The sequence below is a fragment of the Typopeltis vanoorti genome, chromosome 8 (assembly GCF_054136105.1).
Source record: "Typopeltis vanoorti isolate ZY-2024b chromosome 8, IOZ_Tvanoo_1.0, whole genome shotgun sequence".
NCBI lineage: Eukaryota > Metazoa > Arthropoda > Arachnida > Uropygi > Thelyphonidae > Typopeltis > Typopeltis vanoorti.
The window spans coordinates 16,987,700-17,002,031 of record NC_143556.1 but is presented as its reverse complement, the minus strand read 5'-3'; the positions used below and the strand labels follow the sequence as shown (position 1 = coordinate 17,002,031).

At 36.4% G+C, this 14,332-nt stretch overlaps 1 protein-coding gene across 3 annotated transcripts in view; it reads right to left on the bottom strand.

Moving 5' to 3' along the window:
• LOC150103763 (cellular tumor antigen p53-like) overlaps positions 1-14,332 on the bottom strand; it is a 357,156-nt gene that overhangs the window by 54,490 nt on the left and 288,334 nt on the right. For all 3 annotated transcript variants that reach the window (XM_090396534.1, XM_090396535.1, XM_090396533.1), the window contains 2 exons: positions 10,471-10,576; positions 1,527-1,642 (listed from right to left, as the gene is read on the bottom strand). In XM_090396534.1, coding sequence (XP_090252660.1) covers positions 1,527-1,642; positions 10,471-10,576 — 222 coding nt within the window. The remainder of the gene's footprint in view (positions 1-1,526; positions 1,643-10,470; positions 10,577-14,332) is intronic.

Genomic DNA, 14,332 nt, shown 5'->3' with positions numbered 1-14,332 from the left:
TGAAAATGGAGGTAGTTTCCGATGTGTGAGGGTTTGTGGTATATTTTCGTGGCTATTTTGTTGTGTGTTCTGGTTAATGTCAAGTTTAAGAAGTTGATGGATTTGTTCTGTTCGGTTTCTGTGGTGAATTTTAATCTGTTGCTGTAGCTGTTTAGGGATGTTTTTAAGGTGGTGATGTGTGTGGGATTACCAATGCACAGAATATCGTCTACGTATCTGCCATAAAAGGTGATGCCGGGGGGAAGGGAAGGGTGGAGTAGAAGTGATTCTATATGTGCCAGGAATAATTCCGCTAGTTGTCCACTGATGTTTTGGCCCATGGGGAGTCCGAAGATTTGTATGTACATGTTGTTGTTGAACTTGAAGAAGTTTGCCGAGATTACTAGTTTTATGAAGTTAATAATGTCAATGGGCGTTAGTTTAGTACGAGAGTGTAGGGTGTGGTCTTCTGTGAGTAGTGTGTGTACGATGTCTAGAGTTCTGGGGACGTCCACGTTAGTGTATAAAGAGGCCGCATCCAAAGAAGTGAGGATGTCTTCTTGGGATAGGGTTAGGTTTTTTATTTTTTTGAAAAGGTCGTCCGTGTTTTTTATCATGAAATTAGACGTTGTGGTTGGAGGTTTGAGGAGTTTCGCTACGAATTTTGATAAAGGGGCTGTGGTGGTATTTTTGTAGGAGACTATTGGTCTCATCAGGTACCCGTCTTTGTGGGTTTTTATTTGTCCGAACATACAAGGGGTGCGTGTGGTTCTGCAGTTTTCGACATCGCAGACTGAGGAAAAGCCACAACACCCAGAAAAAGGTATGTGCAATTTTCTATTCCTTAGGCTACATATACTTTTTAGTACATCTACACTCATAATGCCCTAAGAATCCATGAGTAAATAGCCAATGACATTTAAACAGGGGTACTCCTAAACTGAAGCAAGCAAAATAGCTGTAATTATAATAATTATTTTTTTATTTTTTTTTAAATCAAAAATAACAATTGTAATAATAGAAATAGGACATCACTGTTACTGGAAGGAAAACTATCTGTAAGCAAGAATGTTTATTCATGTAATCATAAATTAAATCTAGTTTGATGTATTTTTATTTTATTTATTTTTTTTTTCATTAGAGGTCATGCCAGTGAGTAGCATGTGATCAAATCATTGTTTCTTTAGCTTATGGTTTGAAATGTAACGCAGTTTGTCTTGTATATTTATGTATGCTCCAGATGATGATCTTGATATGAAGATCAAAATGTCAGGATAATAAAAAGAGTTATTTTAACACGGTTGTAGAATCCATAATTTCAAAAATGAATGCTGATCACTGTGTAACACTAAAAGAAAGGGTCACTTATTTTATTTTCAGAAATTACATTTCTGTAATGTTCTATTTAAGGAAGAAAAAAAAATGGCAGTAAGACCTTTATTGAGAAATGAATTTAATATATATATATATAATAAAAACTACCACCAGCTGAAAAAAAAAAAAAAAAAAATATATATATATATAAAACACCAAGCAACAACATATACCTTCTGAATCACTTTCTCCATCATTTTTTTCTGACAGTTTTTCTTCATGCCTTTTATCTCTTCCTGGACAGGCGCAAATTCGCACCTCAACAGCTTGCCTTCCAAATATTATACCACTTCATCAAAAAAAAAAATAATAATATATAAATAAAGAAAAATATAAGGTACTAACTTACAGAGGACAAATACACATGCCTGACAGTTAATTAACATTTGTAATATACATCTCATAAATTATAATTAAAATCTATACAATTTTATGTTACTAGAACAGAATGGGTCCTGAAAATATCGATCTTACACAGACTCAATTTTCATTATAAAAATATTAATTGAAAAGCAAAGAGAATTTCACAAAGAAACACATGTGGTCTTCATTGATTATAAAACCATATGATAAAATTAATAGACAAATGTTATTTAAAATATTAACATAAACATACCAAACCAGCTCTTACTGGTCTATTCAAGAAATATACAAAGAAAATAAAACAGCAGTCAAATTAAAACAAATATCAGAATGGAAAGACATATCAAGGATGCACCCTATCACTTCTGCTATATAATATATATAAAATTATAACAATCTGGAAACAGCATAACCTATTTGGTACACAAATAAAGATAGATACGCTATTATTTGCAGATGATCAAATTGTATTAGCTACCTCAGAAGATGATTTTCAGATATCAGTAAAATCATTAAATGAAATTTCAGAACAATATAATATGAGAATATCAGAAGGCAAAAATAATGGCTTTCAAAGGAAAAAAATGCTATAAGAAGTAAAATAGTGTAGATAATAAAATATTACAATAAGAAAATACTCGTAGAGCTAATCTCGGGTGACTTAAACAGAATGGGAGAGGAAAGATTAGCAAAACAAGTGTTCTCTGCCAGGTTGGCAGGAAAAAGACCCAGAGGAAGACCAAGATATAGGTGGATTGATATGGTAAAAAGTGCCTTAGAAGATAAAAATATAAGATCTGACAATGTTGGAGTTGATGATGATGAAAATATTTGCAAATACTTGATACTTGGGATGCAACATCATATGAAGATGAAAAAGATGCTGGCCTGGTTGGCTGAGTGGTTAGTGTATCTGCTCTCCAGCCAAAAGGTTGTGGGTTCAAATCCTGCTGTGGGAATGGATATTTGTGATTGTCTGTGAAAATACTAGTGGTGGTGAGCAGATGCCATTGGTAAAGACGATGATCGTAGTTGTGGTTCATAGCAGTTGGTGGATGACGTGGTGGTGGAGACGGAAAGTTACAGAGTAGGTGCCTTCCCTCGATGAGTCTTTGGAGATGTCATGTAATCTTCTTCTTCTTTCACTATGCCTAATCCTATGTTAAACGGGGTCGGCGCACCAATCTTTAACCTTCCTCTTTCAAGTTCTCCAGTCCAGGGCATCCTTCGGAACTCCATCCTTTCTCCCTAAGATCCTCTGTCACCTTATCCCTCCACCTGAGCTTGGGCCTGCCTCTTTTCCTCCTTCCCTCCAACTCCATATACTCCACTCGTTTACCAACATACTCCTCTCCCTTCCTCTCTATATGTCTGAACCACTTCAGCCTACTTTCTTGTATCTTCTTGCCAATTGGTCCCACCTTAACCGTCCCTCTAATGTAGTCATTCCTTATCCTGTCCTTCTTTGTCACACCACTCATCCATCTCAACATCTGCATCTCCGCTACCTCCATCTTCCTCTCCTGTGCCTTTGTTATAGGCCACGTCTCTGTGCCATGAAGCATCACCGGCCTCACCACCATCTTATACAGCTTTCCTTTCCTCTTACAACTCACTCTCTTGTCACACAGGACCCCGCTCATCTTCCTCCAGTTCATCCAGCCGCATGTTATTTGGTGCTGTATTTCCTCATCCAGGTCACCATTCCTCTTGACGACCGACCCAAGGTACTTGAATTTCTTCCCTGAAATTAGCCTTTCACCCTGAAGTCATATGATCATATCCTCGTCACTCCCCGTTGACATATATTCAGTCTTCTCCCAGTTAATTTTCATGCCTCTCTCCTCCAATACCTTTCTCCACTCTTCCAGGGTATTTTCAAGCTTCTTTCGGGATGATTCGCAAAGAACAATGTCGTCGGCAAACAGCATGCTCCATGGTGCCGCCTTCTTGACATCCTCCACTAGTACATTCATGACCAGGTCAAAGAGGTAGGGGCTCAGAACTGACCCTTGGTGTAGCCCTACGACAATGGGAACCCTTCTGTCATGCCGACACTAGACCTGACCTGAGTTTCTGTTCCCTCATACATCTCCATACCTCCTGCCTGGCCATTCTGTCGTATACCTTTTCCAGGTCTATAAACACCATGTGCAGCTCCACTTGCATCTCTCTATATTTCTCCATCAATCGCCTTAGTGCAAATATCGCATCCGTTGTCCCTCTTCCTGGCATAAATCCAAACTGCTCCTCACCAATTTTCATTTCCTGCCGTATCCTTCCTTCAATTACTCTTTCCCATATCTTCAATGTGTGTGACATCAGCTTGATTCCTCTATAGTTGCCACAGTCTTGAACATCTCCTCTTCCTTTGTAGATTGGGACAAGACTCCACAGTTTTTATGCCTCTTTTCTATGGTCAGATTACTGCTTTCGCTTTCCTAATCCAACCTAGAATGAGAGCCTTCATTCCTCACTCCACTGCAAACCTTGATATGTATCCAAGCTCTGGTTCTCAAAAAACTGTGCTTCTAGAATCCATGATCAATGGCTTAAAATTAAAAACTCCAGCTTCTCATTTAAGCTTACACCACAGCCCAAAACGAGTTTTTTAAAAAAAGTTAAACAATTCCAAAGCAAACTTCATAAGAATGCAATGCAATAAACTTGCTTCCTGCTCGGTGGCAGTCAAGCCTTCTGTACCTTTCCTAAGATTGTTTGGGCATAATTTCTACCCTTCCCTGTTCCCACCTCTCTCTCTCTTGCATCCTGATGGCACCATGGTTATCTTACTCAAGGAAAACTGATGCCTCTTGGCATCAGTTTTTTCCTCCCACTCTTGCTTGGACGACTAAAGCAAATCACTTCCCATACTACCACAAACCACTTATTGCATCCCTCCTCTGGACTTTTGCCAAAAGAACATCAGGAAAACCAGATTAATCTTGATACTAATAAGGCTCCTGGTCCAATTGGTATTCCTCAGTTGTGCTCTAGAATTGACACCCATCTTGTATCGCCTATATAAACTATCGTATTCTACATCCAGCCTGTACCCAAAAAATGGAAACAAAAGTCAGCCATCTAATTATTGACTTATTGCTCTCACCCCGGTACTTTCAAAAGTAATGGAGAGGGTTATCAACAACTAGTTTCTTCATTACCTGGAGACTCAACAGTTAATTAGTGATCACAATATGGATTTCACCATTCTTGTTCTACAGCTGACCTCCTATAATCTCACCCACCACTGAACACATGCCATAGAAAGATTTGAAGAAACCCATGTTATCGCTCTTGATATTTTAAGGGAATTCGATCATGTCTGGCACCAATGTCTTCTGAACAAGCTGTGATCTTATGGCCTCCCTCCTGCACTCTGTGATTGGATTGCCAGCTTCCTCACAACCAGTGAGGAAGCTGGCAATTCATTGTGTGTTAAGGTGAATTGTTCCCTCTCATCAAATTTCTCCATCAATGCTGGAGTACCCAGGGTTCTGTGCTTTCACCTATTCTCTTCCTCCTTTACATTGATGATCTCCTTTCTCAGATTCAAATCCTATTCACAGCTTTGTCGACAACAGTATTCTTTATTCTCTTCCTCATTCAAGAAATCTTGTAATACTCTAATGTTAGACGCTTCAAGATCTTCCACAACTTGTGACTTAAACACTGGCCTCCTCAACACCCTCAAATGCGGAAGACAACTTAGTAAATTTCAATGCTAAAAAAACTCAAGCCTGCCTTTTTACCTGCAAGAAAAATCCAACCCCATCCCCTCTTACTTTTAACAATGTTCCAGTTTCCTTTAAATATCAGCTTTCTCTTCTTGGGTTAACTGTCACATCCAGTTTATCCTGGCACAAACATATTACATACATAACCACCTCTGCCACTAAAAAGCATGGTTTTCTTTTTTGTTATAAAAATTGGGTTAGCTGTCACATCCAGTGTTCATTTCCATTCTAAACATTACTTCCCCTCTCAACTCCTAACATTTTACAAGTCTTAGATCCAACTAGCCTTGGAGCATTGTTCCCACATTTGGGGTGGAGCACCCAAGACTTCCCTAAGAATTCTTGATGATAATCAGAAAAGGGCAATCTGCTTAATAGATAACCTCCCTCACAGACTCCCTTCAATCACTTTATCATAGACATTCTGTTTTAGTGCTGTGCCTTTGTTATAGGTACTTTCATGGGCATTGCTCCTCTGAATTGGCTGCTACTATTCCTCCGCTTTCTCCTAACCATGTAAGAACTAGAGCAGTCACTGGCCAATATCCATATGCAAACACACCAAACTACCATCTCATCATCTTCCTTCATTCCAGCCATCTCTATTCTTTGGAACAATCTTCCCATACTGTTTTTTTCCTACTCAGTACAACATCCCACTCTTTAAGAAACATCAACAGACTACATTTTCCCCTTAATCACTTGCCCACACATGGCCATGGTACTGAAGTGTTATAGGTCCTGTGACATGTCATGTGTTTCTTGTCTATACATCCTTTAACAACTACAATCTTTGTCTTAGCTTCTCCCTGTCATTAAAAAGGAATACTGTATCATCTTCTCCCTGTCATTAAAAAGGAATACTGTATCATCAGCATATCTCAAATTGCTATCTGTCATCATCATAAAAAATTCTGGATGTCAGCATATACCATATTGTCACTTGGTGATGTGCTATACATGATTTCCAACCAGGTAGTCCAATTGTAGACTTTTCTTGAGGTTTCAACACTCTCAGACTACTCACTCCAGACACACCATCAAATCCATCTATCTCACCGAGACTCTACCACTTTCCCTTTTATCAAGAACTTTATCCTCCATTACTTTTTTTTTTTTTTAAGAAGTTCCTCTCAGCTTTTTCTGTGTCCAAGATGTTTCTGCTTTCTTCTATCAGTGCCTTCATTTAAGTCCTACCAATGCTTTCTAGCACTCATCCATTTGTCTCCTGTAACACCACATCTCAAAAGCAGATATCCTTTTCCTATCAGACTTTTTTTTTAGGTATGAGGTTTCACATGCAAAGTAACTACTGAAAAAACAGCTGAAGCCTCAGCTTTGTTCCTATAGTGACAAATTTATCCTTCCAGACTTTAGAATTCAAAATTCTTCTGAATTCAGCAAATCATATGACATCACCCAGATGCTCAAATCTTCTGACCTGCTCAATTATTTCTCCATTAAGGAACATTTGTTTCTCAGGACCTTCTCTTGTCTATACTTTCTTTAATAACTACAACTTTGTCTTAGCTTCTCCCTGTCATTTAAAAGGAATACTGTATCACCAGCATATCTCAAACTGCTAACCATCTAACTATCCATTCTAATTCCTGTGTTCATCCAGTGCCACACAAACACACACAATGCCTCAGCACAGATACTGAATAGGTGAAGAGAAAGTTACTTAATTCCCTTGCCTATCTGAAGCCAATCAGTTAATCCAACACCTGTTCTTACATGGCCTGTTGCTCACTGTACAGTCCTGAAAGTACTTCAAGTGCAAACTTTGCTCACACTTGGACAAAGGATAAAACTCAATATATATAATTAGCTCACTGTATAAGTTAGCTATTAATCTGATAATGTGTTGAGGAAATCCATTACTTTCATTACCTCCCACAACTTTGCCAAACAGTTATAAGCTTTTGAGTAGTCTGTGAGGCACATTCCCAAAGGAATGTCTAAACCGTCTATATTTTCAGTGATTGGCCTAGGATAAAGGATCTGGTCTCTATACATCATACCCTTGCCTTTCCTGAAACCTGCCTGTTCTTCATGCATCTCTGACTCGATCCTATTTAGAAAAATCTCTAGCAGAATCCTGCCTTTTATATCTTCCCTTTGTGCAATGGTGAGGATATTGAATTCTTTTACCAGACTCTAGGCCATATTCTTATAATGTTGCCCATATCATTATAATCAAGCTATAAAACACTCTTATCCTCTATCTCTTGTGGTCTTAATTAACTATCTAGAATCCACTTGTGCCAAGAACTTTATTATTATTATTATTAAGCTCTTTAAATGCTCTTTCAGCTTCATGTCCAAATGGAGGTGGTTCCAACTCAATTTTCTAGGAATTGGGAGAAAGGAAGAGGAAATAAATTTTCCTCTTCCTCTTTCCCAATTGTTTTTCACCCCCGATACTCTGTTTCTGATCTTCTGTCAGCATTAGCAAATTTCTATCCTCATTACATTCAATTTAAGTTTAATCTTGTGCATACTCTTTCTCTTTACATCTCTTAGCATAATCTCACTGATGTGTTTCCCGATTTTTCAATGTAATATTTTATATTTTTTTCAGTCAATGTGTTTCTCCATCCTTCTCCTCTTAATCAGATTACACATTGACTCCAATATCCATGAGTCTCTGTCTTCTAATTGGGCCTAGATGTTTGTTGGCAGTATCCTGTATAATGTCTGTGTATTCTTATCATTCTCCAAAAGAGCATCCCTCCTTGATGTTTCTTCTGTGAACGCTCTGGGATTACTCTGACATCAAGTGATGGTCGCTGCTCCTGAACAAGTGAGCATATCAAAGATAATACTTTCTTCCATTGTTGCAGTGACAGGATACATTGTAGGTGTTTCTGGAAGAAAGTATTAGCAATAACTAATCTGTTAGCATAGCAAATTCCAATAATATTTCAATTTTCTAGAGACTGGGAGAGAGGAAGAGGAAATAAATTTTCCTCTTCCTCTCTCCCAATCGCTTAGATGGTGAGGTCATGACAGATAGTTTGCATATACCCATATTTCTAACATTTAAATTGTCACAGTCGATTTGAGATAATATCCTGTTTGACAGGACAGTTAAGATATCCTGCTTTTAGTCTGGGATTGGATTTGAATCAAATTCTTCTAGAATACAAATAACCTTTATAAGTTGGGATGGTTCTAGAGAACAGCTAAGTAGTGGAAAAGAGTATTAGAACAAAAGTATAAAGAAGAATCTAAGGAATCAGCATCATCACTAGGAAATTCGACACAGAGAGATGGGAGGAACTGAAAGCAGCACATGGTATACTACACACTAGTTACTTTTAAATGAACAAGCTTACTTTTTTTTTTTTTTTGGTAAAGCCTGGGAGGAAGAGTAAAAGTAAAAGAATAGTTATTTGTTTTTACTTTTGCTGATTGAGTTTTTAAACAGATCATGCACTCTTCACAAATACTGTTTTCCTACATTTTTTTTATATGTGAATCCCACATACAAAAGGTTATAAATTTAAACTTATATATTTATCTCATCTCATCTTCCTCTTTTAGCTTGTGGTGTTGAGGGTTTATTAATCATCAGACCTCAAGCCGTTCACAGGATAAGGTGGTCAGCCCTACCCCCGGTGTATCCTATGTCCTGTAGTGTTGAGTTCTCAAGGCCAGGTTGCCTGGTTTGCGAGATGAAAAATCCCAGGATAAACTGGGGAAAAAACCCTACTGCCCACGCCCAAGACCGGCTAACTTGGCTATATCTGAGGAAGATCCTTCAGCTCCTCGCGTCACCAACGGGAATCGAACTTAGGACACTCCTTCCCCAGGCATATGGTTGCGAAGTGCATAGCCAGTAGGCTAACAGCGCAGATTTATATATTTATAAATAAAGATAAATATTTATATATTTATGCCGGCCTGGTTGGCAGAGTGGTTAGCATATCCGCTCTCCAGCCAAAAGGCTGCAGGCTCGAATCCCAACTGTGGGCATAGATGTTTGTAATTGTCTGTGAAAATACTAGTGGTGGTGGTGGGTGGTAGATGGCGTTGGTGTAGTTGCAGTTCGTTGTAGTTAGTAGAGACAGAGAGCTGTAGAGCAGGTGCCCTCCCTCAATGAGTCTTTAGACTCCCTGGAGGTGTCACGTAATAATAATAATAATAATAATAATAATAAATAAATTTATTATAAACTTTTTTTTTTGGATAAAGCCTGGGAGGAAGAGTAAAAGTTAAAACCAAATAACTATGCTTTTACTTTTGCTGATTGAGTTTTTAAACAGATCATGCAAATGCTTCACAAATACTGTTTTCCTACATTTTGTGAATCACACATCCAAAAAGTTATAAATTTATTATAACCCTGGCTCGCTGCTCTAGCAAACAAATTTCTACTTTCATTCTTACTTTTTAGATATACGATGGGGGGGGGGGGGTCTGGAAAGTTCTGCTAAACACCTAGATCAAAAATAATATTAAAGCAACTGATATAACCACAAGAAAGAACATATCTTAAAACTCTTTAACTCCCATGTTTCATCAAACTGTAATAATTTGTTCTTTTTCTTTTAGGATATATAATAAGACATAAAATGAATTAATTTTTGTTATAGGTGTTTTTCAGAACTTTTCAGACCCCCCCCCCCCCTCTTCATACATTTCAGACCTTCAGTCTCACACCAGACAATAAATTTCATCTACTACCCATGATCACAGTAGAGTTCAAAGCACAGCACACTGACTAAAGAACAGATATACCATCCAGCTAACAAGGTCAGCAAAAGTCATCTGACACACGATAGGATTGAACCCATAACCTTTATGTTATTAACAAAATGTTCTGACCAACTAAGCTCACAGACCACACATAGGCACGAGCAAAATATGTCAAGGCATTTATACAAAAGAATTCCTTTAATTCAAAGTTGACGCTCCTTCAGAATTTACTATAACAAGTTTATCATTTATTACAATGCCATTTATTTCTTTGCTAGACTAGAAGAGATTACATCATGATAAATATACTTACTCTTTTTCCAATGTGAATACTATCTGTAATGGTTTCCGATTTGGACCACCCACACAAGAATTTAAACACATAAACTTGAATACATATGTTGTATAATCTTTTCCCACTAAACAAAACAAAACAAAAAACACCGATCAAACAATATAATATTATGTGAATATAAATAATTGTAAGCTCCATTTTAGTATACATATAATATACATATATTTCATGAAACTTGGTAGCAACAGTTGGTAATGACAATACCCTTTGGTTGGAAAGCTGGATTCAAATCCCATTCAGAATGTGAAGAATCATAAGGAATTTTCAACAGAAGCTAACTTACCTTCGATGTATTCAGTTGAAATTTCTTTATAAAATAAAGATTCTAATACACTGAAGGTTGGTTAACCAGTGTCATTTAGGGATAGAAGGGTTTGCTTCCAGGATGTTTGGGTTTTTTCATACTTTAGAACAAACTGGTCAGCGAATATGTATAACTGATAGATAAAGCATACTATGTAGGTTTTATCTATCAGTTATACATAGACAGATAGATAAAGCATACTATGTAGGGAGGATTAAGCACCCTATTAAGTTACATGGCAGAGGACATTCAGCCTAAGGTGGGGCATAAATATATACACACTGTAAAATTCTTGATGTGTACACTCAAGGGACTCACACGACAGGCAACATCTTTTCTAACATCTTCATTTTTAACATGATTCTGCCTTTGATGCCATTTGTTCGCTCCATTAATTTTTCTCAGTTTTCTTACCCAACTTACAGATCCATAAGTATAAATTATAGCTAAACTTGACACAATACATTAATTTCTAGGTAAACATGTCTGATAAATCCCAGAACCCATCCTAAAGAATCATGGAACAAATCCCAGAACCCATCTCAACGAATCTTGGAATAAATCCCAGAACCATCCCAACTCAACATCAGCAGAGTTCTGGATTGATATTATCAACATAATAATGTCAATTATGTGATATTAATGGAAAAGAAATAGAAATAGCAGAAGAACTGAGTAAGTATCAGAACAACATCATAGGCCTCAATGAAACAAACAAACAAAAAAAGACAAAAAGAAGTGAGATCTTTCTAAGCAACAAATACAAAATGTCACATTCAGGCAATAACAATCAAGGTAAAGAAGGGATAACTATAATATTCAACATTAATATGCAGATAATCTTCTTGAATGGCAGGGACTATCAAGCAGAGTGATGTGGCAAATATCAAAATTGGGAACTAGACAATGAGACTTATTTATGCCTATGATGCTGCAGAAAGTTATACTAAAGAAGAAATGGAGGAATTTTTCAAGACATTACAGAAGGCAGTTGATGCAATGAAAAAAGTTATTCCTTGTTGGAGATATAAATAGCAGAGTAAGAAATGATTACCAGACATATAGAAATGGTTTTGAAAAATTTGGAGAAAATAGCAAAGCTAGTAATAATGGTAAGTACCTGCTGAATTTCTGTACAGGACATGGACTAGTTATTACTACACCATGTTCCAACATAAAAATGAGCACAAATTCATATGGAGAGAAGATGCTACAAATAAGAAAAGTCTTACTGACTATGTCATAGTTGATAGATGTTTTCCCACTAGTTCAGGACACAAGAGTATACAGAGGATTTGAAATAAGAAGTGATTACTATTACATTTTAAGTAGAATAAAATTGAAATTTATATTGAAAAGCAGAGGGTGTAAGAAAGTTTCAAAACGAATCAAAGTTGAGCAGCTTTCAGAGGTGAGCTGTAGACTCAAATACACAATCATTAAAAAAAAAAAAATGGGAGTTTGAAAACAAGACCCAAACCTTGGATATTCAGTGGCAAACTCTGAATAAAATGCTGATTGATTCAGCCAGAGAGGCATATAGTGAGGGTTGTCAGTAAGGATAGGAAAATCAGAACTTCATTGTGGACTCAGGAGTTAAAAAGGCTGTCAAGGAAAAGAATAAAGCATATCGAACATTCCTGGCAAGTAAATCAGCTTGTATTTTTAGAGAATACAGAGCAAAATAAAAGAAAGTGAAGCACTATGTAAAACTAGCTAAACAAAAGACATGGAAAGAACACTGAAATTAATTTTATCAGGAAGGTGGCAAAATATTCTGGAGGTTATTGAAAAAAAAGATAGAAATAGAGGAAAGAGTACCATAAAAAGAAAAAGAAATAATATAGGTGACATGAAATTTGAAGATAAAGTTATTCCACATGTCTGAAGAAATTACTCTGAAAGATTGCTAAACGAAACATGCAGTATCAGCACAGAGTGGATACTTGATGTAAAAAAGCCATCAGAAATCAGAAATGTGGAAACATGGAGTAGATAAAATTTGACCAGAAATGCTCAAATAAGTAGGTATAAAAGTTTCACAGTGGTTGCACTGCATAATTCAGAAAGCATGGTCAGATGGTCAAATTGTGGATGATTGTAGCAGAGCTCGCAGAGTACACATATATGGAAAGGGAAATAAAACCGAATATGAGAATTACAAAAGTATTTCCTTACTGAATGTTCTGAGTAAAATTTATGCAAATTTTACTCAGAACACTCAGTTAAGAAAAAAATTATAGAAAGGAAGCTTGGTGAAGAACAAGATGGATTTAGGCCAAATAGAGGTTGTCAGGATCAGATTTTCACTTTAAGACAAATAAATGAGAAATCTTGGGAATATAACAAGGATTTGTATTTAAGTTTTCTTTATCTGGAAAAGGCATATGACAAGGTGTCAAGAGGAAAGTTCTTAAAACTGCTATAGTTATATGATATAAATGATACATTACATCAAGAAATGCATAGTCTCTATTTAAGCTGTAGTCAGCAGTCAGAATTGAAGGAGTTACAGGAAGATGGTTTGATGTTAAATCATGTGTGTGTCACAAGAGTGCATATTATCTCAACTGTTATTCGTTATCTATATGGATCACATTGTGAAGGAAAGTGGTATTAAATCTGATACCAAAATTGGCGATGTTACCCTTTTTATGCAGATGATGTTATACTTTTGAATAAATACAGTACAAGTCTGCAAAGATTCCCTGACTAAGTTTGCTCTGCAATCTTAATGAAGATTGCAGAGCAAAAAAAAAAGAACTAGTCCAAAGGAGAAGGAGTATCATGGAAAGAAGAGGGGCTTGGAGCCAATCCCAAACAGCTTAGGAGCAGCAGAAAAGAAGGGTTGAGGTATACTAATAACAGCTGTAATAAACACACAAATTATCCAATTTCCCCACTAGAAATGGAAGCACATTATCTTGCCTTTGAAATAAACAAGCGAATTTATCTAGATACCAGTTTGACAGACCTGAGAAAACAGACACAAATAAAATAAAACAGATATGGAGTGTGTTTAAAACTAGAAGAGAAGCTAAGGTTACTTAGCCTGAAAGAATGTGTAGCTATAAATACTTAATTAAAGAAAAGAAATTTAATAAACAAGTTTTTGTTGTGTGGAAATGTGTTTGTATGGTTTAGAAACAAACATCTCGTAAAAAAAAAAGTTATAATATTTTGATTGAAACTACCAATCCTTCTTCATGTAGTAATAAATATTAAGGAAATAATAATTTTTTTATAAGAATAGGCTTTTTTTTTACACATCTTGCCTCTATAACTAAATTTAAAACACCAATCATAATTATTATTATTAAGAGAGATCTCCAGGAATAGAGGGAGTTATCGAAAAAGGCCACATACTACACACACACACACACACCAGATTTCCCTTTTTACAGCAGGTACTATGAGATTTCTGCTCCAATTATCCAGAATTCAATACTCTGACCTGACCTTCTGAATTATGAATTATGCACTGTAAAATTTTTATACCTACATAATTGAGCATTT